This window comes from Cebus imitator, unplaced genomic scaffold (assembly GCF_001604975.1).
Source record: "Cebus imitator isolate Cc_AM_T3 unplaced genomic scaffold, Cebus_imitator-1.0 Scaffold25, whole genome shotgun sequence".
In the NCBI taxonomy this organism is placed as follows: domain Eukaryota; kingdom Metazoa; phylum Chordata; class Mammalia; order Primates; family Cebidae; genus Cebus; species Cebus imitator.
In genome coordinates, this window is record NW_016107340.1 from 6,150,436 (window position 1) to 6,177,224 (window position 26,789).

The 26,789-nt window shown below is 38.4% G+C and overlaps 1 protein-coding gene across 3 annotated transcripts in view; it reads left to right on the forward strand.

Moving 5' to 3' along the window:
• KCNAB1 (potassium voltage-gated channel subfamily A member regulatory beta subunit 1) overlaps positions 1–26,789 on the forward strand; it is a 394,665-nt gene that overhangs the window by 326,976 nt on the left and 40,900 nt on the right. For all 3 annotated transcript variants that reach the window (XM_037736473.1, XM_017522928.2, XM_017522930.2), the window contains exons 4-8: positions 652–731; positions 3,010–3,054; positions 6,883–6,927; positions 8,834–8,877; positions 20,082–20,168. In XM_037736473.1, coding sequence (XP_037592401.1) covers positions 652–731; positions 3,010–3,054; positions 6,883–6,927; positions 8,834–8,877; positions 20,082–20,168 — 301 coding nt within the window. The remainder of the gene's footprint in view (positions 1–651; positions 732–3,009; positions 3,055–6,882; positions 6,928–8,833; positions 8,878–20,081; positions 20,169–26,789) is intronic.

Below are 26,789 nucleotides of genomic sequence, written 5' to 3' on the forward strand. Positions count from 1 at the left end.
TGTCATATTCACCGCTTGCTTTCAGCAGCACAAAGCAAGGAACAAGGAGCTTTGAGGTCTGTTTGCAGGCAGAAGAGTGAGGAGCTGGATTCCTAGTGAGTCAGAGGCACCCTGCTCCCTCTCTGTGTTGATTCAGTGGCTGCTCTATGATGGTGCTGAGGTTTTGCTGAACTGCGGGTGACAGGAGTTTTACAACAGTCATGGCTCTGTCTCAGCCTCAAGAAAAAAGTCACAAGCTTCAGGTCAAGAGTCACCCAGCTGCCAAAACCTATTGGCTGGGAGATAGAAGTTGAGCAATGGAGCCACCAGTGATACAAATTGCCCTCTTTGTCAGAAAGATTAAGATGCCACAAAGAATGTTGTCAAACCAGATCTTCCCAGCAGAGCGAGAAACACAAATCTATCCACTTCGGGCAGGCTGAATCCCAGCCTTCAAGTAACCCCTCAATGCCCTTTCTGTGTCTGAGGGAAATAATACTTCTGTCCTATGGATACTGACTGAGCCTTCTTTCTTTTGCTCATTTCACTACAAGTAAGAAAAACAAGGATTGATTAGTGAGAGGTCAGTGTTCCTAAAGACCAGTAGAGGACTCAAAATTCAGGTTTGGAAAGCATTTGGTTTTTCTGACCGAACTTCCTGTCCCCTTGCAGGTTGCAGAAAGGCTGATGACAATTGCCTATGAAAGTGGTGTTAACCTCTTTGATACTGCCGAAGTCTATGCTGCTGGAAAGTAAGTCAGTACCTGCTTGTGTCACTCAAGTGGCATCTGTAGCACCAAAAGAATCAACCCAGACCATTTCCAGCATGTTGGTGAAAAGGCTCTGTCCTTCTCCTACATGTTGGTGGCTCTGCTTCGCTCTGCCCTCTACCACCATCACTAGAATTGGGGATATGGACCATCTCTGGCCCTCTCTGCTCACCCAAACCTTCCTGCTTCTTCTGGTCCCTGCATGAAGAACGGGCTGGAGGGGTATATGACCAGGAAGCAATGTCACATCTATGTTAGGGGCAGCAGAGTTTGGTGTCAGAGTGGTGGCAGCGGAGAAACATTAGTTGAATACATGAGTGACCAAATGAATGAATAGATTCCAAAATGGTTGCCCAAAAGTTATCATTATTTCATAATCATATCTCATAGTTCCTCAGATGTTGACAAACTAGGACATCCTCCTTGCACAGAAGCAGGAACTGCTTTTCCTGTTTACCTGCCTGTCCCTACACTAGCATTACAGGAAGATCAGGTGTCTAAGTCAGGATCCCCGAAGATGGCAAAGAATCTATTATCTTTTATAAGAGGAGATCTCAAATCTCATTCTGAGGACAGCAAGGGCTGCAGAGAGTCCTCACTTCTTTTGTGAAAGGAGTCACATCCAACTGCAACCTTCCTTGGAACCTAGAGCAGATTTGGAGCCCTAGAACAGGGCTTGTTAAACCAGAACACATGGGAAATGTGTCCTCCTGCCAGGCCTCAAGGTTCATGCTGTCCAGGTCCCAGCATAACCAGTACATTTCAGAATAGATCTGTGGCTCCTACTGGGAACATGGATGTCTAGCTCTCGGAACCAAGAACACTAAATAGCTGCCTAGCTGTTTGAGCAGCTCTGCATTTTCTAACAGGACTGTGAAGTATAATCACCTGCAGGCCTAATTCACCTACTTCCAGGTGAGAATTACAATCAAATTGCTGGACTTGCTGAATCAGGATGATCAGTGGATGGCCCTGTGCATTTTCCTTGTGTGAGTTTCCTCCTTTTCAAGACCAGGTCTATGTTTTAAGGTCCATCAAGGAGGTTTAGAGCTCACATTCCTGATGCATTCTGTTGAATCCAAGGAGAGAAAGTAAAGGTTATAGGGCCTTGCTCCTTTCTGCCTTCTACTCCTTTCCATTGTTTTCTTCTTGTGGAATCCTGCTTAGTACCAAATGGCGCTAAGGTAGAAAAAGGGAGAAGTAAGTAGCAAGTCTGTTAGAGTCCTGTTTGTATTACTCCTGTGAGGATAATAGTTTTAATTATTGATTGTCAGTCTATAATTGAGATAGGTTTCCACCGTGAAATGCAAGGTTGCAAAAGGTAACGGAGAGACAGGGAGAAACAAAAGCAACACCAATGCAAGACTTAATGCCTGTTTCTTTGGGGCATACTCCACGGCTAACCCGCATTGTGGCTTATTACAAGCTATACACTCTAATAAAGACAGAACTTTCAGTTAAGACCAGTAATGATTAGCCATGACCCCCATCCACAGCATCATAAGGGACCCGGTGCTAATTCCATTTATCTCCCATTCACTAAGCCTGAGAGCCCAGTTGCTTCTAACAATGTTGGTCTTACTGGGAGGTACATAGAACATTTGTCTCCTCAATCTTGGGTCCTAGCCTAGGTAGGGGGAAGAGGAGAGAACAGTGGATGCCTTCAGTATGCCTCTGCAACCCAGCCTTAGGGGCAGGAAGAACACTTTGTTATGTCTCCTTCTATTTTGCTCCTATGACAAAGTTTGTCACTGGAAGCTAGGACATTCTATATGAGAGTGTTCTCTATGTGGGACATCTAAACCCACATATTGGTTCTCAATTTATACCCAGGAGTCAATATTTTCTATCTAAACAATGTTAAGTCCCATTGTCCTCCCTGGTCACAATTGAATTACTCCATAGCAATTAGAAGGAAAACTTTGACTCCCTTTGGACGCCACCAAGCAGGACATTTATATATGGGATCAGTAGTTCACAAACACCAAACTGCCAAATGACTGCTGCTGCTTGGTATCAGGACTGCAGGCGGTCTCCTGCCAGCGTGTCAGGATTTGGCAGGTGCTTCTGGAATGCTCTGGAGCAGATTCTGCAGGCACAAGCAGAAACAGCGGAAACTGTGCTACCAGCCGAGAGCAGCTTCTATTTTCGGGATATGTAGGCACTGAGAGTTCAAACAAGGAATGGTTCTTATGTTCTGGATTGACTCTTGCTTTTCCAGGATACTGCATCCTAAGACATTATCTGTTTCCCCCTCCAGGGCTGAAGTGATTCTGGGGAGTATCATCAAGAAGAAAGGCTGGAGGTATTGCATTTGCCATAATTATTGTTTTTTGAAAAGATATTATTTAGCACCAGAGAATGAAAAACAAAACTATATGACAGCTGACCAAAAGGCTGTCAAAAAAATCAACTGTTGGTAAAGAAATGATTTATAGAGGCTTGAAAATAAATGCCAGCAAGTTCACTTCTGGTGCTTCAAAAATTATTGACTAGTCATTGATCACAATGAATTACCAAATGAAGGAGGGGATGTTCATTAAATATTTGTGCATAAAAAAGTGATAATTTCATGGCTTCTGACTGCCATTTGTGCTAATCCGTTGAAGGAAGTAACCTGACGGGAAGCTGATCATCCCCCATACACACATGCATTTATATTTCCTGTTTATTTTATTAACTCTGGATGCAAAGAAATTATGAAACAAGAAGTCTCTTGGATAAACACCCCAAAGCTTTCTTATCTGAACATATTTAGTCAGCATCCCTCCTGTATGCCCAGGAACCCTGTTATCTGGGTACTCAGAAAAGTGCTTCATCTGCTATCCTTGAGAAACACACAGGGCTGTGCTTACACATCCCTTTCCATCACCTTCTGTAGCCAAAGACAGTGTTGTAATAAGGGAAGCTGTAACATCTATGGGTGGTGGGGAGGTAATACCTCCCCATTTCACTATAGACTTCAACTGCAACAGCCACTACTTCCCCAGCACGAGGACAGAATTAAGCAAAGCACAGCAAAGATTACAGGACAAGTTTGGGGTCCTCCTCTGTCCTAGCATAATATTTGCTGATTACCAAATAGATTACAGTGTAACCGTATTAGTGAAGACAACTGTGCAAAGTGCTGTGTACTCATGCTTTAACACTTAGCATGTATTTTCTAAATTTATTCTAGGGAAAATGGACATTCTCAAAGAGTTCAAGAGTGGTATTATTACGCTTTTGCACACATAATTTAAACTCCTCTCTAGAAAGGGAAACTAAGAAGGTGAAACATACCTGCATGTATTTTTAGGGCTGCTTACTCCTCGCTCTGAGATAAACTTTTGGTAGGAATAGAGAGCCCTGTGGAAATGGAAAACCAAACATTTATAGGAATATGAACAAATAAACTTTGGTGACCTACTTTCTCCCTCTCCCTTCTCCTCCTGCCCCACCCCAGGGAACTGTAACAATGTTAATAGAAAGCTATATTCCACCTTATATATGGAAAAATATTCGTGTTCCCACTCAGTCCTTCACCTTGCCTGACTTGCCTGAGTTACTTTCCCACTCAGAGCATTGGTTCACCCATAACTGCCTAAATAGGGACTGTATCCATTCTCTACAATTGCTGCAACAAAGGACAAAAAAACTGGGTAACTTAAAATAACAGAAATTTATTCTTTCATGTTTCTGAAAGCTAGAAGTCCAAAATGAAGGTTGGACTTTAAGGTTGTCAGGGCCATGCTCCCTCTGACACTCTGGGTAAAGTTTTTCCTTGCTTCCTCTTAGCTTCCGGTGGTTGCCAGCCACCCTTGGCATTCCTTGGCCTGCAGCTGCAGCACTTCAGCTCTCCTCACATGTGCCTGTGTGTCTTCTAATAAAGACACCAGTCATAATGGATTAAGGGCCTACTCTACCTACTTATATCTGCAATGATCCTATTTCCAGATAAACTCACATTCAGAGGTTCTGTGGGTTAGGACTTTAACATATCTCTTTGGGGTGTACAATTTAGTTATAACAGAAACCTTAGAGATAATTCCGCTAATAATACAGTGAGGTCTGCAACAAGGTGTAGGCTGCCAGAGTACATCTAAGGAAGAGGGGGAAACATCAGCACAGTAGCTCTTTTCTTTCTCAACATCCAGAGAACATTGAATCATCACTCTTCATAGCTGCAGAACCTATTTTATATACCTTTTATAGAAAATAGATTACCATGCATATTTCACAAACTTCTTGCAAATAAAATCTCAAGCTATTATTATGCCCCAAAACGCTTATATTGGTTCACAGTTGCCCCCACAAGACTGGTGAAAAGATAAACCGTGTCATTATAGCTTTGAGCCTATAAAAGCTGTTTCGATTAGCATACTTGACTTCTGGTCCTGGTGCTACCGCTTGCTAGCTGTGTTATCCGGCAGAAGTTATTACACTTCTCTGATTCTCAACTTACCCACCTGTAAAATGGACAGCATAACAGTTCATGAAGTGTCATGCTGACAGAGTGAGATAAGGCGTGCAGAAGTATTTTGAAGCCTGTGCTATATCACTGTAAAGTGCATTATCACTCTCTACCCGCCCAGAAGAGTAGCTCTAATAGTCTCGGTGAGAGTCAGTGATAATTTGCCAGGCTGCAGTCTACTCTTGCTATTTGAACATTAATGTTAGTGTGTATACCCATATAGGCCAAATATTTTACAGGAAGCCTAACTTTGAAAACCTAAGTCTGTGGCAGTGTTTGTATAGAATGTGCAGCTTTGAATAATCAAAAGGACTACATTCATTTTTTACAATATTCCATCCAGCTTTTTGTTGAAGGTTGAAAGTGCTTAAGGAGCCTGGGCTCCCCTGTGGCAGATTGCTGTTATAATAGGTATCATGATGTTGATGTATTAACCTGGAAAGTACATCAGCCCTTTCAAGTTGTGTAATCTCCAGGTACATATATTTATCGACCTTCCATTACAGTGATTCAAATTACTTTTCCAGGGATTAACTTCAATGGGATGGCACTGCTAACATTTTCAACACATTTTTCTTGTTGCAACCAAGTTATCAGAGTTGTCACCATCATTCCCCATCAGTTATCGTTAATCATACCAGGTTTTTATAACCGAGAGCCCTGAGGCGCTGACTCTACAGATGATGGAATTACAAATGCCTTATTTCAAGCACTCCTGAAGATTGGCCTTAACCTTTGAATTTCAAATGATTTTTTTTCTAGATCAGTGTGATCAAATTACATACCAAGGGAAACCAAATTGCACTGAGATCTGTTTCCCAATTTTATTGCATACCTGTAGTTCTCAAGACATAGTTCTTATTCCATGATCATAATGCTAGGATTGCATATCCTGCCCTTGGTTCTGCCTTTCAGAAGGTAATAAGTTTGCTGATGAGATTTGTACATTTCATTCCCTTAGCAGTAAAGTGGTAGAACCTTGAGCTGAGGATTTTAGAACTGTTTCCCTAAAATGACATTTCCATTTAATAAGACACTCAAAGACATTTTTTTCCTGTTTGTTCTAAATATTTACTATTATAATTCACTTCATCATTTAGATTTCTGTGTAGTCAATTCCTGCCTGTGAATGTGATGTTAGAAGGGATAACAACACAGAGCTGCAAGCATTTGCGTTCCTTGGCAGAGAGTAGAGTCCTCCTGGGAGGAGTTCATATGCAGTCAGCGTTAGGCCAGATGCTGAATACGTGTTCATTGGTGTTTGCTCGTTTGACCTCCTAAAGTGATTCACCCCCTCAGTCCTTTCACTTCCATTCCCACGCACCATTTCTGACCCTCCATACTGGCCCACCACTCACCTTCACTTTGCAACGTTGGCCTGGGCTTTCTGTCAGTTCCCAATCTGACTTGTTATCACTGCCCTCCACCTCCTCCAGACCCTCCAGGCAAAGATCATTTCTCTTCAGACTCTCCCTCTAGGATCCAACTTTGAGTCACCCCCTCACTAGCTTCCCTTTGTCTTTATTTCAGTGAGATGGATTAACAAATTTACTTCTTTGCCAGTTTTTAAAATGTGAGGTACAGTAACAGATTCTTTCTGGTACTATTATAATAATATGACTCAGTACAATAACCTGCATTTATTTACTACTTCTCTGTGTTTGTCTATTTGATATACAGGAGGTCCAGTCTGGTCATAACAACCAAACTCTACTGGGGTGGAAAGTAAGTTATTTTTCCTACTAAACAGGAAACAACTAGTAGCTCCTGGTTTTTTTGCTGTTAGGCAGTTATGTTACATAAAATGAACTAAGATTAATTAGTTGAGAGAGAGGGTTTTTTTTTTCCCCCTCACACTAAGGAAATAGCAATTAGCCTAAGATTTAATTTTAGCAAGTTACTCCCGAAGAAATTTAGTGCAAAGCATGCGGTCACTTGTTACTAAGTGATTAATGTAGATTTTTCAAATACCAATCTCATACTTACAATCATTTCCAAAATAGAGTTCAAATTTCAGGAAAGAAAAATAGACACAAAGCATCACAGAAGAAAAGCTACTCAAATCTGCCAAAACTCAGAGACTTCTACAGAATGCAAAGATAAAAATACCTTGTCTGGCTCCATGTCTAAGTCTCTGATCATTTCTGCAGAGGGCTGAAAGTACTGATCAAAAGGACCACCTCATTGGAGAATAACACGGAGCTACCTATATCACTTGCTGTCAGGCCAAATGAAAGGGAAGCGCTCTTTGTTGTGGGATGCAGAGCAGATTTCACAGGATAAATTGGCTTCTTTTGGGCCTGCTAACATTTGAACTGGTACTTACATTATTCAGCAGGCCTTAGAAGGCCGGCCTTTCTGACTAACATGTAAGAAAACAGCAATTCCATATACCAGAGCAGTCATTGTACTGTGCTTTTCCATCTTTGAGACAGAAATCTCAAAAAAGAAAAATGCTGGAGTTTTAACAAAAAGCAAAAACAAACAAAACCTTATTTACCTTCCTATAATTGATAGGGAATTTTTTTTTAATTGGAGGCAGAGGCCAAGTCTTCTTTAGGAACCTCCTAATCAAAATGTATATGTGTATATACATGCTTGCAAACAATTTGTTTTTGCAAAATACTCTATTTTGTTGTTGGTTTTGAACCTATTTATAATGATATGAAGACAGAAAGATGTAATTTAGATTTTTATTCCTATAGTAATCTGTGTAAAAATAAAGCAACATCATGCTATGAGAAATGTGGATTTCCATTGTCCGTGTTTTGATTCACAGTGCCATTACTTGGTGCTTTTGCAAAGCTACAGAACCTTGCAGGAAATGATATACAGCCTGCAAGAACCATTTTGTAGTAGAATATGTAGTAGAATACAGTATTATCTAATATACTTATTAAAAATACTGAATGAGAATACAGTCACAAACGTGAATGGAAAATATTATATTTAAAAAGAAGCTGCAGAGGTATTGTTGTTGAAGAAACATGTTATTGATACTTTAAAACTCAAGTACCATATTTCTTTCTAATTAGCCAGAGCTTGAGAATTGGGAAGGCAAAAGTGCTTATGATTAATGGTCTGTCTTCTAGGGATTCTAATTTAATGAACATATATTTGCTTCATCACATTTTAAACAAAAATAGTTTAAAATTTTATTTTTGGAATTCAAAAGGCACTTCCAAATTTGCTTCGTTTCTCAGAAAAGCTAACAAAAAATTTCAGCAGCCTGGCAATCTTACAGTAAACCCACAAACCTATGTCAGACCTTTTTATTTTCTTTAGCTTGTTTAAGAACAAGGTGAAAATGTTGTACAGTGTCTCGAGTTAAATACGGACAGAATGTGTGTGGCTGAATTGCTGTTAACTGGAGCCTGGTACTGAACCTGTTAGTGGCACGGTGACAGTCGTGGATAATTAATCTTCTGAGGTCTCCAAAGAAAAGAGGTTCAGTGTGTTGCCCACCAGACTTCTCTCCTCAGCCTCCAGTGGTGCAGAATTTGATAAGAACAGGGTATAAAATTAGCAATTCGGACTAAGAATGATTATTCTTCTGCACCTTTAAAACAGATTTAGAGAAAAAAAGAAAGCACACTCTCACTCAAAGTTATTTGCTTCTTTTTCTTGGCAGAGCTGAAACAGAAAGAGGGCTGTCAAGAAAGCATATTATTGAAGGTGGGTACTTCTGCTTCAGTTTTATTTTTGGTTGTGGGCCCCTCATTCAAAAAAAATATCAACCAAACAAGTTCAGAATATATTGGAAGAGGAAAAAGTTCTATATGAAAAGTACCACAATCAACCAAGTTTCTTCTTGGGGTTAAATATGGGGAATGCAGAGATGTAGAGGGGAGAATGGGAACTCAAAAGGAAAAGGCAAAATTGTATAGAGCTCTTCTCATTTTCAGCGATTACTAATATTAATAAAATATTCCCATAAGACTTTTTAAAAGAGCCTTATTGAGATACAATGTACATATCATAAAAGTTTACCATTTTAAAGTGTACTTTTCATTGGTTCTGAGTGTAATTATGGAGTTGTACACCAAACACCATAATCTAATGTGAAAACATTTTTATCACCCCTAAAATAAACTTTATACCCACTAGAAGTTGTTACTAAGTGATTAACGTAGATTTTTCAAATGCCAATCTCATACTTAGAATCATTTCCAAAATAGAGTGAGGAGTCCATCACCTCCTCACCCCCTCCCACAGCCCCAAGCAACCATAAATCTTCTTTTTAACTCTACAGATTTGACATTTCTGGACATTTCATGTAAATGAAATCCCATGATATATGATATTTTTTAACTTATTTCTTTCACTTAGCATAATGTTCATTCATGTTGGAGCACATGTCAGCTACTTTATTCCTTTCTTTGCCAAGTAATATTCCACTATATGGATAGCCACATTTTGTTTATTCATTTATCAGTTAAAGTACATTTGGCTTGTTTTCACATTTTGGCTACTATGAATAATGCTGCTATGAACATTTGTGTGCAAATTTTTGTGTAGTTGTGTGTTAAGACTATTATGCTTTTTAGTTTTTATTTTATTATTCTTTTGATTTTTAAAAAATATATCTTTTTTATTTCAATAGCTTTTGGGGTACAAGTGGTTTTTGGTTATGTGATGAATTGTATAGCAGTGAACTCTGAGCCTTTAGTACACTCATCATTGAGTAGTACACTATACTTTTTAGAAGGGTATATACATATACATAGAAAAAAATTGTAGAAAATCACCACTAAGTAATTGATTCCTGGTGCATTACTTTTGCAAGAAACTCAAAATTTTGTATAATTTAGAAATAAACAGGAAATAAAACAGTCAACAAGAACCATTATGTAATAAAGTACTGCTATTCATCTTCTCACAATCGTGAAGATTGTGAGAATTGTGAGTAATATTTATTTCTTGCTTGTCTATATATTATAAAATTTTACACTTATACTTTTTGTAGTAAAGAAAAATGCTAAAAAGAGTTTATACTCATTTGTGAAGTACAGATGTTCCCCAATTTATGATGGGATTACATCTCAATAAACCCATCTTAAATTGAGAATATCTTAAGCTGAAAATGCATTTAATGCACCTAACCTACTGAACATCATAGCTTAGCCTACCCTTCCTTAAATATGCTTAAAACACTTACATTGCCCTACAGTTGGGTAAAACCATCTAACGTAAAGTCTATTTTATAATAAAGCCTATTTTGTAATAAATTAGATGTCACATGTATTAATAATTTATTGAATACTGTTCTGAAAGTGAAAAACAGAATGTTGTATGGAAGCTCTGTGTAGTTTCTACTGAACGCATATCACTTTCACACCATTATAGAGTTGAAAAATCGTAAGTCAAACCATTATAAATTGTGAACTCTCTGTATTTTTTAAAAAATCCAATAATTTTGTAACTTTATATTTATGATTGATCATATGAACAAGTTATTTTCTCCTTTTTTAAAAATAATTTTATTTATGAAATACTAACATCACCCAAAATGAAAAATGTGCTCTAATCTCACCACTTTAAAAATAAAAATAGATAAGGAAGCCAGGTTCTCCATTTGTTCATCCAATCTCATCCCATCCCACAGTTTGACAATCTGGTACATATCTTCTTCAACTTTTCTCTATGGTTATATTGACTTATCTATCTAACCATCCATCCAAACACTTGCTTATATTCTCTCTCTCTCTCTCTCTCTCTCTACAAACACACACACATACACACATACACACACACATATGTATACACACACACACACAATAGAATCAGCTTACAAATATTAACCTAAACCTTGCCTTTTTCTCAATTAAAACACACAGCTTATAGATTATTTTTAGTTTTTTACATTGCATAGAATTATACAAGTGACCATCCTTAGATAAATGGGGTAGATTCCAGAATGGCATTGCTAAGTCAAAGAATCACACAAATTTTAACACAAAATTACTTTCTAAAAGGAATATGCAGCCCTGTTAGATGAGCTGGTCTTACTGATTTCCTTATTTATATATGTATTTATTTATTAGTGAGTTTAAGCTTCTTTCAATAACTTTGTGCTTCTTTTTCTGGAAATTAACTCTTCATGTTTTCAGGCTATTTTTCTTTGGATTTGTTTGTCTTGATCATAATTATTTGCAGGAGCTTTTTGTATATTAGTGATGTTCACTTTTTGTGTGGTTATGTATACCACAAATATTTTCTCCCAGGTTGTAATTTCATTATGAACTTCTTTCTCTTCATGAACCTAAGAGATAAGATTTCATTTGAGTATTTTTATTCCAGTTTGGAAGCTGGAGATCTTTATTGACCTATAAACAGTACTACATTGAACTATCTTAGACTTGCAATAGAAAAAAAAAATAGTTTCAGTATTCAATCACTGAATTTAAAATGGAGATTTTTGAAGCCAGATCTCAGAATGTGTATATATATATATATGTATGTATTCTTTGTTGATTGCCAGTGTAAACCGTGTGTGTGTGTGTGTCTGTATGTGTATACATAGATATATGCCATAATAATTATATCACCCCATTGTTTCCAAAGTCTTTGTATGGGTTTGTTATATCTCACTAACTGTTTTTTTTAATATATTTATAAGCATATGGGATTTGAAATCAGACAGACTTTTGTTCAAGTTCCAACTCTGTCATTTATGAGCTAGTGACTTTGTACAAGTTACTTAACCTACCTCGTCTCTGTCTCCTTAACTATAGACTATAAATATAAGAGTTACTATATGGGGATAGAAATTATACAATTCACATTGAACACAGTGTCTGTCACATAATAAGCACTTAATACATGTTATTTTTGTCATCATCCTTGTCCTTATAAGTCCAACTGCTAGTCTTCATTTGTGGATAAGGATATTCTTTACTAAGTAGCGATGTTTTGAAACAGCCACAATAAATGACAACCTTCTAGCCCTAAGAAAAGCTTCCAAATTCCTCACCCAGACAGCATCCCTTTCAGGCCTTATCATTCCATTTGACATTGTAAAGCTGAAGCTAACCTGCCGCTCAAAGCTGTTACTGCTCTAGCATTCCTGCTCCAACGTTTGCTCTCATAACTTTTGTTTTCTACCATGGAGTTTGTCAGTGACAAATAACTCGAGTCAGCTTACAGAACCATGCTGAATGAACAGGGCAGCAGTATAGTGCCTGAAAAGTTCTTGTTATTTTGTTCTTTCTTTCTTTTTAATCTAATTAATTAGAAAAGAGAGATTCAGAAAATGGTTCACCCTGGCAATCAACAAAGAAATATAAAATTAAAGAGAAAAAGAATAGAGAAGGCCTGCTACTATGCTTCTCACTGAATCTCCATTGCTTTAATATTTACCTGAGTGTGTACATAATTTCAGAGTTCTCTCTTTCTTTTATTTCTTTTATTTTTTTTTGAGACGGAGTCTTACTCTGCCTACCAATCTAGATTGCAGTGTCGCAATCTCGGCTCACTGCAACCTCCGCCTCCAATGTTCAAGTGATTCTCCTGCTTCAGCCTCCCAAGTAGCTGGGACTACAGGCATCTGCCACCACATCCATCTAATTTTTTGGCATTTTTAGTAGAGAAGGGGCTTTACCATGTTGGCCAGACTGGTCTCGAATTCCTGACTTCAGGTGATCTGCCTGCAAATAAGCATTTTTTCAAGCCTCATATGACATAATACAAATACCTTATATTTCCTCCACCTTTTAATAAGTCAGGAATTCCTTGGGAACTAATCTCTGCAAATGGATAAACCAGTTCAGCTGAAATTGAAGCTGACCCAGATTCAAACTTTAACACAAAATTTCAAACTTGAAATGGAAGAAGAATTGAGATCATTTGTTATTATGTTGGTGATGGTGGTGTTATTTTACAGTCCATCATTTCTGCCAAAGATAAAGCCTTGTGATTACAAGAGAATTAGCTCAAAGCATTTTCTAGGCTGGCTGAAATTAGGGAATTGAGTTTATTTTGCAGAAAAGCAAGGATATGAGATGAAACCCAAAATAAAGTTTAAAGAAGTTTACAAGTCATTATTTTTGGGTTTCATTGGTACTTGGTTCTGTGATGAAGGTGACCTCATTCAACATTGGAGATTTGTATACAAATTAAATTTGAGAATTACTATTAGAGGAAAAGACAGAAGTTCAAGTTGATATAGAGTTGAGGCCACTTCTGTGCTGGGTGACCTTAGCCACCTGAATTAGTTTACAGAGTATAAAATGAGGATGATTTGTGCATAATGTAGGTTTGAAAGAATTCATATTGAAAGGCCTTTTTAATGAGCCCAAAGTTTTTGACTTATATCTGTTTAGGTATAATGCTCTGCTTAGATTCACAAGAAGGAGGAAGAAATTTCATTAGTAGGTTGATTAGACTCATTTAGAGTCCCAAAGTACCCTGAGGTTCTAAAATCCAATTTACTTCAGCCATTCCACAAACATTTGTTAAACCCCAATTGAGCCAATGTTAGAATTTAGCAGAACAGATTCCTTTGGTGCTAGCGGAGGATGGTGGTTTATGCCTGTAATCTCAACAATTTAGGAGGCTGATATGGGAGTATTACTTGAGGCCAGAAGCTTGAGACCAGCCTGATCATTGTAGTAAGACCTTTGTCTCTAATGAAAAAATAATAAATAAATAAATTAAAATTAAGTAAAATAAATTTCTTTAGTGCTTAATGTAAAGGAAAAAAATAGTTTGGTAGATCACCAAGTAAGAATAAGTAAGTCACTTGTTTATTCAAACAGTCAAAAGCTGTGTCCAACTCTACATTTGCCTTTCAGGTAAATATTCAAAACACAAACCCACTGTCTTGTTTTTGGAGTAGGAGAAGAAAATAATCTGAGAAAGTTCTGCTTGAAACTTTTTAATTAATAACAAATGTTAAACTCTATGAGATTTAAAAGAAAAAGACAATCTATGATTTTTCAGTTAAAGAATACATTTCTGAACAAATGGATTTGCCACAGGATTTCTTTTCAATGTACTGTGCTACGTTCATGTAAACTTACATCACCCACTGAGGATAACCACGTTTCATAACGGGAGGCACAGACACATGCTGAATATAATTCCAATACAACCCAGCCTTTAAAAAAGAAGCAGATGTCTCGAATTATGACTGAGAGGTCTGCTGAAAAAAAAACTAGAAATTATATAAACAATCTATATTATTCAAGGCAACATTTTTTTGCAAGCTATATAGAAAAGTGAGTGCGTGGTAGGTGTAAAAGGTGACGACACACCATGCTTAAATAGAACCCTTGCAGAATCTTCAAACTACTGATTTCCTTGCTTCCACACAGTTAAACCTGCAACACTGAACACCCCATCCACCTCTAACTGTGCCAATCTGCTTACTGTCTGGAATAAACATATTTCTTTAGAAACCTGTGAAATACGCTTAAATTGAATTAAGTTTCACCTTCTAAGCAATATGGTTCTTATTAAACTTTGGAACCTAAAAGAAAAATGGACTTAGATTTTTTTTACTGTAGTCACTTGAAAACAATTTTCTTTAAGTAATTTATTTTCCTGTGGACTTTTGAGAAATTGCCAGTTTGCTTCTAATTATCTCCTCAAGGGCAGGGAGCATTTCTCCTGCTTCTCCTGTTTTCCTCTCCCACAGATGCTGGGTTAGTGCAGAGGGACAGGCTAAGGTCAAATTGCCTTCATCAAGTGCATTTACTGCACCGCAGCACTTACCTCCTTAGGTTACGAGTGGCTGCCCAGCTGCCCTTCTGGAGCCAAGGTTAATGCATTTTTGCATGTCTACTTAAACTTAAAACAATACCTGGCCTTAAGCCAGTGCTCAACAAACATTTACTAAATGGAGATAGAACATGATAACTTTTTTTGAAACTAAATGTAAATGGCTCTTAAGGAGATACTCATGAAACATGTCTCGATGTTGCTTTATGTATTTCTACAAAATTAAAACATCCAGATAGGAAAAAGCAGAAATATCTGTTTTGGTTTGCAGTCACATGAAAGACCAAAGCAGGAAAATCACCTAGCACCATTTTGTCCTTGGACAGATGAGGAAACTGAGGCTCAGAGAGACTAAGGGACATCATAAGTTCATTCAGGACACCCCAAATCAGTAACCTGAATCCCAAACCCTGTGCCTTACCTCCTCTGAACGCCAGTCTGGTCCATCCAGCTGCCAAGAGCTCCATGTAGTGACTGATGTGCTGCTCAGACTAAACTTGGCTCCCCCACCACCTCTGGTTGGCTTTCCCCCTGACTGCTCCATTTAGTAACAGTCACTTCACTTCTCAGTCCAAAAATCTAGGAGTCATTCTCATTTACTCTAACCTCCACACCCTGTATCCCGCACATCAGCAAGTCTGCATATTTCTCAAATTTGAACACTTCTCACCAATTTTGTCTGAGCTGGATGGGAGGCAGTGGCTGTGCCTGCTTTCACTCTTGCCCCTTCAGGTCCCTCTCAGCAGGTGGAGCCATCAGTTCAAGTGGAAATCTGGTCATATTATTTCCCCTGCTTAATCTCCTCCTCACTCACCCCTTCCCCACCAATATCTTTAAATTTCACACAGAATACAAAGTTCATACTATGGATTACAAGACTTTACGTGATAGAGATTTTCAAAGTGAGTGGATAGTGACCTTTAGAGGGACAATTTCCTTTCACTCCACTTCAAAGTCAGAGGAGGGATCACTGGCCTCAGATACTTGAATTTCTTCCCAAATATCCAGAAAGAAATATACTTGAATTTCTTTTCAAATATATCCACTTGAATTTCTTGCCAAATATTTTTTAGAGAAACAATTAAAGAGGTGGGAATAACCAAATACCATGAAGCTGACCTTAGTATCAAGTCCATATCAATAGTTACAGGTAGGCATTACGACCTTGAACAAGGAAGCTGTGCCAGTAGATGCTCTCAATATGCACTGTTAGAACTCCTTGGGATGAAGACTGTGTCTGTGCATCTTTAAACCCCAAGAGCCTGGCATAGTCTCAGGATGAAATTGGGACTTAATACATGCTCATGAAATGGAATAATAAATGTCAAAAGTCACACCTGTCTGTGACATGCCTGATCACACAGTGTTGTAACAGTGCCAAGTTATTTGTAGCCTCTTCTGCTAGCTACTCTCAGCCCATACTGAGCTGTTTAGAAGAGAATGGGGCGGGGTGTGGGGAGAGGGCCATTGTCAGAAAACACGATACTTCCTGTGCCAGGCATGAGCCAAAGCTGTCATTAAATGCCTGCCTCCAAAACAGGGGGTCTAGTGAAAATTTTGGGCATTTGGCCTTTTGCTGTCTTCCTCCTGAAACTTTCCAGATGTGAATACCATGGTATAATTTCACATTCTGTTTCTGTAGAAATTTTTTTCCAAAAAGCTATAAGAGAAAGGGTTTCTTGCCCCAGGAAGCAATGGCCATAATCTGCTCCCAGCCATAATCTTCCAGTTTATGTCCCTAATTCAGGGAGCTCTCCTTTCTGCTGCTGCCTCCTCCTCCTCCAGAGGTGGTATCCCAGAGCCTGCCAGAGGAGGCTTGTCTCTTGGGAGGAAGACAGCTCTTCACAGAAAGCAAAGAACCAAATGGTGGGCAGATCAGCTGCCTGGGCACCTGTGCTGTAGTTTATCTGATGATTCTGAGGCCAAGAGCTCCTGGATAGCTGTCATGAGGGACACAATCCAAGCTATGGAGAGGAGCACATCTGCTTTCAACCACTGTACCCAGAAAGCTCCTAGAACTCTGCCGACAGCCTCTCCTGGTGAGTCAGGACTCGGCTGAGGACACATCCCCACCCTGCCTCCCATCTGGCCCTTTGGACAACTGCCCCTTTGTGATGGGGCTCGCTCAAGTGTCAAGCAGGGTCTCAGGCCTTTGATTTTTCACCCCTGCTCCACAGGCCCTGACCTCACTTTTACCAAAGGTTCCCCCTTGGTGGGAGGGCATCTATGTTGGAGGTGACTTGTCTCGGTTCTTCCTTTTGGTTCTGGGAGGAACTGTCATCGGCATCTGCATTGCTAGCAGTCAGTACCACCCTGCCCCATAATGAGAGTCAAGACTCACTTTTTCCCAGACTCCCCCTTTTGAATCCCCAAGCCCCACTCCCTCTTGGGGTTGGGGACAAGAGGTCATGTTGGAAGCCACCGAAGCAGATTCTTTATGCCCTTTCCTCTGTGGCTGGCAAGGCTCACCTGGCCTTGTCCACCCACACATGGAACCTCAGGAGAGGAGGGCTCCTCCTGAAGTCATGCACCTGGTAGCCCCGCTTTCTCACACGTGTCATCCTAGCAAGAGAGGTCATCCTGCCTTTGCTGAAGTTAGTAGTACTGTACCAAGGGTTCTGCCCCCATGTGAATTCCTGCCCCGGCACCTCTTCCCTGGGACTGAATCAGGCACTGCTGCAGAGCTCCAGGCTTCCCAGAGTCGGAGAGACTGTGGGACCAAGGTCCATGTCGGCCCTTCCACTGGGTGCAGCAGGAGCTGGGACCTGAGAGCCAGGCGGGTGAGATGCTGCAGGCCTTCCACCTGAGTATTATTCACTCCTTTCCTCACCCCAAGTGCCCTGCTGTCCAGGTGCCTAGAGAGGACCAGGGGTTGTCTTGCACCAAGTATGCCTACCCCTGGCCAGTCTGAGGTCTCCTAGCCATAGAACTGACTCCTGGAAGCTGGGAGAGAAGGTGGTGACACCCATGGGTTCTCAAGTGTAAGGAAAAAAGACACCAGACCTTTGTTCCCTACTGGGGAAAAGCCCTTAGTCTTCTACAGGAGCAGCTTGCTCCCATATCCTTTTGGAACCCGGCAGAGCTGTATTCCTGACAGCCCTGACTGCCAGGTGGAGCAAAAGACATTGGTGGCGGTATGTAAAGCAAAAGGGGCAGGTGCACACACACCTCCACCTGACCTCTGTGCACATGGTTACCACCAACTGGCTGGTATTCCTCCTCTTCCCTGGCCCACTGATAATCCCTTCTCACAGAGGGTTATCATTATTTCCAAATATTGTTGGTCTGATGACTTCCTCTTCCCAGTGCAATTTTTCACTTCCCATTTCAACCTCTGGTTTCTGGGATGAGCCATACCCTGGAACTGGCCCACCTGATGTGCCTTCCGTGTAAGGGAGACCTTTGCAAATGGCATCCAAATGGGTGGCAGGTCACAGATGCCATATTTATTTTGCATAAGATTTTAATTTGTATATTTTTGTGATTTATTTTGGCGTTATGTGTTAGACTCTCAGAGAGTTTTGTTGTTATTACTCTTGTGTCTTTTGTCACAAAACTGATAGCATTTACTAAACGATATATGGAATTTATTTTTGATTGGTAATAAAAAATGAAATATATATTAAAAAAAAAAGAGCTGTTACATAGCTCTCCCAGGAGCAGCAAAATTCTGAAGGTGTCAGTATTGTTAGGCCCACCACAGACTAGAGAATTGAGTCTCAAAAAAAGGTCAAACAACCCAAGTGGGGTCCCAAGCATGCTAGGGTGCAGATTTCTAACCTTTCAAACCTTGTGATACCCTGTTATTTGTTCACTTAGTATTCTTGTCCCTTTCCGTATCTCCTCCCTGCATACAACTGTCCCCATAAGTGGCTCATATCATGATGCTTTTTCAGGTTAATTGAATTTCATAGTGTTTCTTGAGACAGCTGGTGATACCCAGTGCCTGAGCATCACAGAAGGTTTTTAAGAGCAGGTATTAGACCTCATAACATCTGTCTGCCCTAATCTCTTCATCAAAGCTTTTAACAAGCTACTATTACAGACAATTCTTTCTCAATGGATGGAAAATATTTCCAGAACAATATTCAAGCACTCCATTTTCCTGTCAGAATAGTAAGTGTGGCTGGCTGATAAACCAGTATGAAAAATCAAATTTAAATGAACCAAATTTAAATTTATAGGAGCCTCATTTAACATGCAATTAATTTTATGCCTATAATAAAGAGAGTAAAGCCTCTGGTCTCCCTGAGGAATTAAAGTGGCTGATAAGAAAATGCTGTGCCTCGTAGAAATGGGATAATATGGCTCTCAAACACTGTCATCCTTTTGGTTGCATAATATTATATACATACAATACATTCCATTTCAGGGAAGTATTAATTTTACTAAAATTAATTAATTTTTTTGAGTATTCATAGAAATGTGACAAATGGGTTAGGGATGAAACATAGACTATTAGTTTCTGACTTCCTTTTTAAGTTCTTATTCGCTCCTTTATATTATATCTTAAGTCTTTATAGTTTTTAGTGTTTTTGTTTCTTCCCCCTCAACAGGAATAATAAAAATGGTGGAGATCAGCTATATTTTAGGTTCCTTAAACTTTGTTTCAGTCAGAAAAATGTTGAGCAAAGGCTTCATCTGCTAACCCCTTTATATTACTACTAAAACCAACATTTACATTAAGAGGAGTTGGGGCAGTCACTTATTTCTGATTTAAACCATTTTAAGGAGTTTGATGTGTAATAAATATGTCTCTAGCTCACTATAAGCCTATTAAGTAATTCAAAATATAAACATTAATTTGCATTGTTCAAGAGGAAAAATACTGTTGAAAAGAAGCTGCTTTTTATTCTAAATTTTGCTTCTGGATATTGCCACATACAAGTCACTGTGAAGGTCGTTTCTAAGTATATATTTTCCTGTGAGAGTGATAATATTCTTGAAAAAGTTCTAAGACTTTTCTTTTTGGGGGAAGTCAGCCTTTGATATATTTTTAAAACGTTCTAGAGTCAATTAACAATCATTGTATTCAATGCAGTTTTGAAACTATTCCAATTCTATTTTTTTCAAGTAAATTATTGAAGGAAACCAAACTTCAACCCTTTGAACAGTGCTCATATTTGGATTTTGGGGATTTTTCCTGCTTCTGTTCCCAGGATTGAAGGGCTCCCTCCAGAGGCTGCAGCTCGAGTATGTAGATGTGGTCTTTGCAAATCGACCAGACAGCAATACTCCCATGGAAGGTAAGTTAAGAAATTTAATAAAATACACTAGAACTCTTGATTCGGTTTGAGGACTTACTCTGCACACAGCAGGAAAAGAATTGTATTCAGATTGATCAGACTGAATATGAAAAATGAAAACATTTCTGACCAATGTCTTTTGGCCTCAGTGTTTACCCCCAAAACCAATGCTCTGCTCTGCATCTTCTTTCTTTTTTTAAGCAGTTGAAGGCATTGGGTTTGTGGCTTCTGCTGGTTACAGTACTCAGCTTTTCCAGGATCATTTCACTTTCGTGATTTCATCAACTGAAACAATAAAGTTAATTGGAAGGGGGCTTTATAACTCAGCCATCGTCATTTCACAGTAAGTCCTTTGAGGGTCTTCCTATTTTATAATGCCTCTAAGTCTGATTAGCTTTCAGTCTGTGATAACAAGTGCTCAGTGGTGCCACCAGCAGGGATTCCACAGGAGCGACTGCTTCAAAATAAGATTTCATTGCAGTTTGATTGTTGATTCTCAAGGAGCTGCCACATTTTGTGCCCTTTCTGTTACACCTGTTTGAAGACCACAATTTAAGCTTCTCCCTGTGGAAGCTTTCAGAATGTTTCTGAAGCCAGATTTTCCTCAATTTACATTTATTTACAAAACTTGCTAGGATGTTTGAGAAAAAAGATAGTTTGAAAGGATGAGGATGAATTTAAAAGAATGTTCCTGTTAACCGAAGTTTAAAATCATATTCATTATCACTTACCTGAGGTGACTGAAAATGAAGACATTTGAGGAAAAGAGCAAAAATGAATATTCTGGTTATTTGAGCAATATGATATAGAGTACCACTTTTAAAATAATTAGAATAGTTTGATTCATATGAGATTACACTGAAGGTAACTTTGTCCTTGATGATCCAAAAGGCAGGATCTTGTAATAAATCAGGTTCTGTGAAGACTGAATCTTGTTATAGGGTTATAGAAGGGTTATAGTAGTAATGGAAAAGTATACATGACTGGCGTAAATTTTTCTAGGCTGTATTTCTGACTATAAAAAAATGTTGTGGAAGTTATTTTCCTTGCCATTTATCTTGTTCTCAACTACAGAGAAAGAAACTACTATATCTAATTTTCTCCTACAGTTTTCTGCTTTCTTGAATCTGGGTAAATTAGGAGTTTGTTATAAAACAGTATCAGTGTTGGAAATTATCCATGGAAATGACATAAAATTGCATTTTTTTGTCAAAGCAAAGATTAGGTGTTTGATAAAGCAAATAAGCATTTTATTAGTATAAGAAGTATTCATTGTAACAATATGATGTCATACAACTCCTATTTGTTTTTATTTTTTATTTTATTTTTCCATAAGTTATTGGTGTACAGGTGGTAGCTGGTTACATGAGTAAGTTCTTTAGTGGTGATTTGTGCGATTTCGATGCACCTATTACCTGAGCAGAATACACTGCACCATATTTGTAGTCTTTTATCCCTCACCCATCTCCCACTCTTCTCCCCAAGTCTCCAAAGTTTATTGTATCATTCCTATGCCTTTGTGTCCTCATAGCTTAGCTCCCACATATCAGTGAGAACATATGATGTTTGGTTTTGCATTACTGGGTTACGTCACTCAGAATAATAGTCTCCAGTCTCATCCAGGTCACTGCAAATGCTATTAATTCTTTCCTTTTTATGGCTGACTAGTAGTCCATTATATATATCCACCACGGTTTTTTATCCACTCATTGATTAATGGGCATTTGGGTTGGTTCCCTGATTTTGCGGTTGTGAATTGTGCTGCTATAAACATGCATGGGCAAGTATCTTTTTCGAATAATGGCATTTTTTCTTCTGGGTAGATAACCAGTAGTGGGATTGTGGGATCACATGGTAGTTCTACTTTTAGCTCTTTAAGGAATCTCCACACTGTTTTCCATAGTGGCCGTACTAGTTTACATTCCCACCAGCAGTGTAGAAGTGTTCCAGTCATACAATTCTTAATGACACATTAAAACAGAGCACTAAAGTCCTTTAGTCTGCAAAAGTGTCAAGTAAAATGCCATTTAGTGGGGTCTACGAAAGACTGAAATTGCTTCACATTTTAAGTGCCTAGTGACTATTTTCCTCTTTGAGACAGTGTTCTCTGCAATTATACCATGTACAGGATAGGAGATATCTGAGATTTTTAAGGACGTTTTTCCCATCTTACCCTACCTTTAATTTTAGGAATATATTATAGGAGTCTCTCAAACAGAAAACATAATTAGCATTATATTTATAGAAGAGGGAGGAAATCCTCAATTCGGAGCCAAACTATGTGATACTAACAAGATAATGATGTCTTTTATTATATGTTGAAATTATTAAAATAAATCTTTAAAGTGTTTGAAAAAATAATTACTGCTGCCCAGTGGAGTTCATAACTGCAGCATTGTTTAGCTTTTGTGGAAATCAGAGAAAATTTACATTTTTCCCGAGTAGTTTCTTATAATACAATTCCACATAGCGAAATGGGAAGCTATTTTATCATGAGTAATTTTCCAAGGTCAGAAGCATAATGAAGGGTGTCAAACAATGGTGATTCACCACTTGTTGATAAGGTCATAGCACATGGCATTGAGTAGCACAGCAGCAATCCACCACCTCATCCTGGAATGTAGCCCACTCCCCCTCACCAGCAAGGGGAGACTCACCCCAGCGGCCCATCAAGCTCTGAGACTTATTCTTTTGGGAGGACTTAACAGGGACATTCCACAGGCAGCTCCTCATGCAGGACTTGTTCCAGATTGAAATAGCTTCTATGTGAGTTTTTCCTGGCTTTCAGAAAATGTTTACCCTCAAACTTAGTACATTTATTTGTTCCAAGGTGGGCCAATTGGAAAGCCAGAGTTTGATATGTCTCTGAAATACATCTATTCATACAGTCTTTTCTACTTTACTGTACTGGGGGAAAGTACTGATCTGGGAAATAGAGAAGAAATAGGAAATAAAGAGACAGGACTGTCAGGTGGACTTGGGTACATTTGGTACCCTAAAAATGGGAAAAAGCTACCTGTGTTAGTTCTGGATTCCATGTTGTTTTGTAAATCCTGCTGTGTGTGTATGGGAATAAAGTAGTACATGTACAATGGGGTATACCTTAGGAAGGCTATTAGTGTTTCTGAAAACATTACAAAAGGCAAATGTTATGTATAATCAAATTACCCTGGAAAACACTGCAGTAACCCTGTTAGTCAATGATAATCTATAGGCTTTAATTCTTCAATTTATTTTTCAAATGTGGTGAAAAAATCATCACCAGATAGTTGTCCAACACCCCCCCTTTTTTTGGTCGTGGCAGAAAAATCCTTAATATCAAATGATACTACATTCTTTTCTTGTTTCAGCAACTCACATTGGCTATTTTAGGCTCGCTTGCCTCCTGTTTAAGTGACACAACAGTGGTTGCCAAGTATATATTGTTGAATATTTATATATTAAATCTACATTTATTAATACTATAGACCCTTAGTATTTGTAAATAATTTTTATTGATTTCAACTATCCCTTGTTGAAATCAATAAAATTATGTCAACTCCATGTAGTCACAACACACGCTGACATAATTTTGCTGAGGCACCTCTTTTAAATACAGGAGACATGGCACTTTCCAAATGAGTTCAGCCCAACTCAGTGCTAGCTCTTATTTATCACTGATTATGAGGTAGAGTGGACTTCAAGAATTTGGGGACCCAGTCATAAACTATGCAAATGTCAAGGGTCATGTGTGTGCCCACAATGAGCATCTCTAAGATACATTTAAACAAATTCCATTTAAATATTATTAAATTGCCAACTGCATACATGTTATTTCTACCAGGAAATGATGTTAATTGGGAACATTTTAAAAATAAACCAAGATGAGTTTCATCCAGTTTCTACATATCGTATAGCAACCATTTGAGCCAGAAAAAGATTAACTGCAGCATCTTTATAATATACTGGCATCATATATCCAGTTAGATGTTTCCTTCCCTTATTTCTTAGAAAATTAATAGATAAAAAGTGAGTCCTCTCAAAAGAATGGCTGTAAATTCCAAAGGTACAATCAGTGGAGAAAGGGGTAAGACACTTCATTCGCAATCTGCAACTCTGTGGAATACAGTTTAAGACATTTTCTGGCTATGGGAAGATGTTCCTGACAACAGAGGGGAGCCTGTGTACTTTTCCCTCTGTCCCTCTTATTTATTTTTTTCTGGTTCACCTAGTAGTAAGTCATTTTTCTTTCACAGCATCTGCCATGCCATCTGTCTCTGCTACAATATCTGGCAACAATGTTTTCCAGTCCTAGAAAAAAAATCAGCCCCACATCCCATTTCTTCCTTCTTATGGGTCTGTGTTCCTCCCAGTAGAATCACTGACAGTTCTTCATGCTCTATGAAGCTCATATCCTTAATTCTCTTACTTCCACAAATCCCTAAGGTATATTCATTAGTCAAGAAAAAATACAGGCAATAGAGTCAGTCTGGACATGGATAGACAACAGAGCATTTGTGTGTTCAAGGACCTGTATGAGGAGTTTTTTTCATTTGATTTTCTGTCATTCCCAAATACCAGGCTAATATCTCTACCTATACTCTTCTCACTGCTCTGGGAAGCAGAGATTGAGCCTAATTTTGGTCAAGAAAGGAGGGCTGTAAGCCTGTGCCACTTGTGGACAACAGCAAAAAGAGGGGGCACACTAACTTGTCAATCTGACAATATGATTTTTAAATTAAATTTTAATTAATGTTTAATTTAAAAAACACTTGAAATTGAGTCCTTACTTTGCATATAGAGCTTGTTGCTGAAACTGATATTCTTACAGAATTCCTGAGACATTAAATATTATTTCCATACTGATTACATTTCCAGTTATTTTTTCCTACTAGCAGATCAGTGCAGACAAAAAGCAGCCCAGATGTCTTCATTTCAAATAAGAGAAGCAAGACCAAAGTTAGCTTCACTTATTCCCATAATATCATCTTGTCAAATAATCCATACCATAAGTATTTACTTCTTTCGAAGCCATCTTTTTTAGCATTGTCATGTGAAAGCAGGCATCTATGGCTATTTGGGGATTCAAGATAACCAATGAAAACTCAGAAAATGGCAGAAAGTAGAAAACATAGCAGTATCCCAAGTTTTCTACATTTTGACAGTTTCATAATACTGGACCTAGATATTTAATTTCCAAAGTAAAAAGCTTTCAGAACAAAAATTAACCACCTAAAACCTGGAAACATCATTTAACCACAGTAGATCAGCCCTTCCACCTCTATCTTTTATTATCTTCCCTGAAAGTTACCATCAACCTATCTGAAAAAACGTGATATAGAAGGAAGAAATATTCTGCAAGTATTATAACAGAGCTTTCCAATAGAAATATAATGCAAGCCATGTATGTGTAATTTAAATTTTCTATTAGCTACATTAAAAAAGTAAAAAGGGAAGGGAACAACACACACAGGGCCTGTCGAGGGGTGGGGGACAAGGGGAGAGAGAGCATTAGGATAACTATCTCATGCATGTGGGGCATAAAACCTAGATGAGGATGATAAGTGCAGCAAACCACCATGGCACATGTATACCTATTAACAAACCTGTATGTCCTGCACATGTATCTCAGAACTTAAACTTAAAACAAACAAACAAACAAAAAAAATACAGTAAAAAGAAACAGGTGAGGTTATTTATTATATTTTATTTAATGTGATATATCAAAAAATTGTCACTTCAACACAATCCATTAGTATCCAAAAGTTACGAATGGTATATATTACATTATTTTTTTCCCTACTAACTCTTTGAAATGAGTTGTGTGTACCCTAATTCGGAGCAACACATTTCAACTGCTCAATAGACAGTTTTAATTAGGATCAGCCACATTTCAACTGCTCAATAGCCACATGTGGCTAGTAGCTACTGTACTTGATCACACAGGCTTTAAACTATATTCCCAGTCTAACAGAGCTGCAGGCACACAGTAGATGCTCAGTAATATTTCAAACGTAAGCCCCATTTTTAGAATGTCCTAGATAAGGTATGTACATATAAAACTCCCCTTTTTCTGGATCTCTTCTCAGAGATAACTATGAGAAGAGATCATATGGTATTATAATATTAGATGGATGGATGGATGGGTGACTGAACAAGTATTTGAGTGATTGAATGAATAAAGCTCTAAAGTTAAATAGCTCCAACTTCATTTTCTTCTACTTGAAAATCTATCTTGGTTTTCTAATATGTATAAACATTCTGGTACCTGGTTCAACATATTTCAAGGTGATGTTGACAGGTTGTTGCCAAACAGCCCCAGGACACTTACATGCTGTTTCTCATCTGCAATCACAGTAGCATCCAGATGCTGCATCTCTTTTTAGAAATCTGATTGATACCTAAATGAGCAGAAATGAATAAAGGGACAATTCTTTGCCCCTGAGTATTACTATATCAATTAAGATTATTTAATGCATTTCACTGATTACCCTAGCCAGGATGTTCCCACGGTCCTCTAGTGTACATCAGATCAATTTAACCTCCTGGCTTGAAAGGCTGGGACAGCTGAGTTTTCAAGAAATTAATTTGGAAAAAATTATTTTCATATCAAAGAAGATGAGCCAGGCCCAGCCAAGCTCG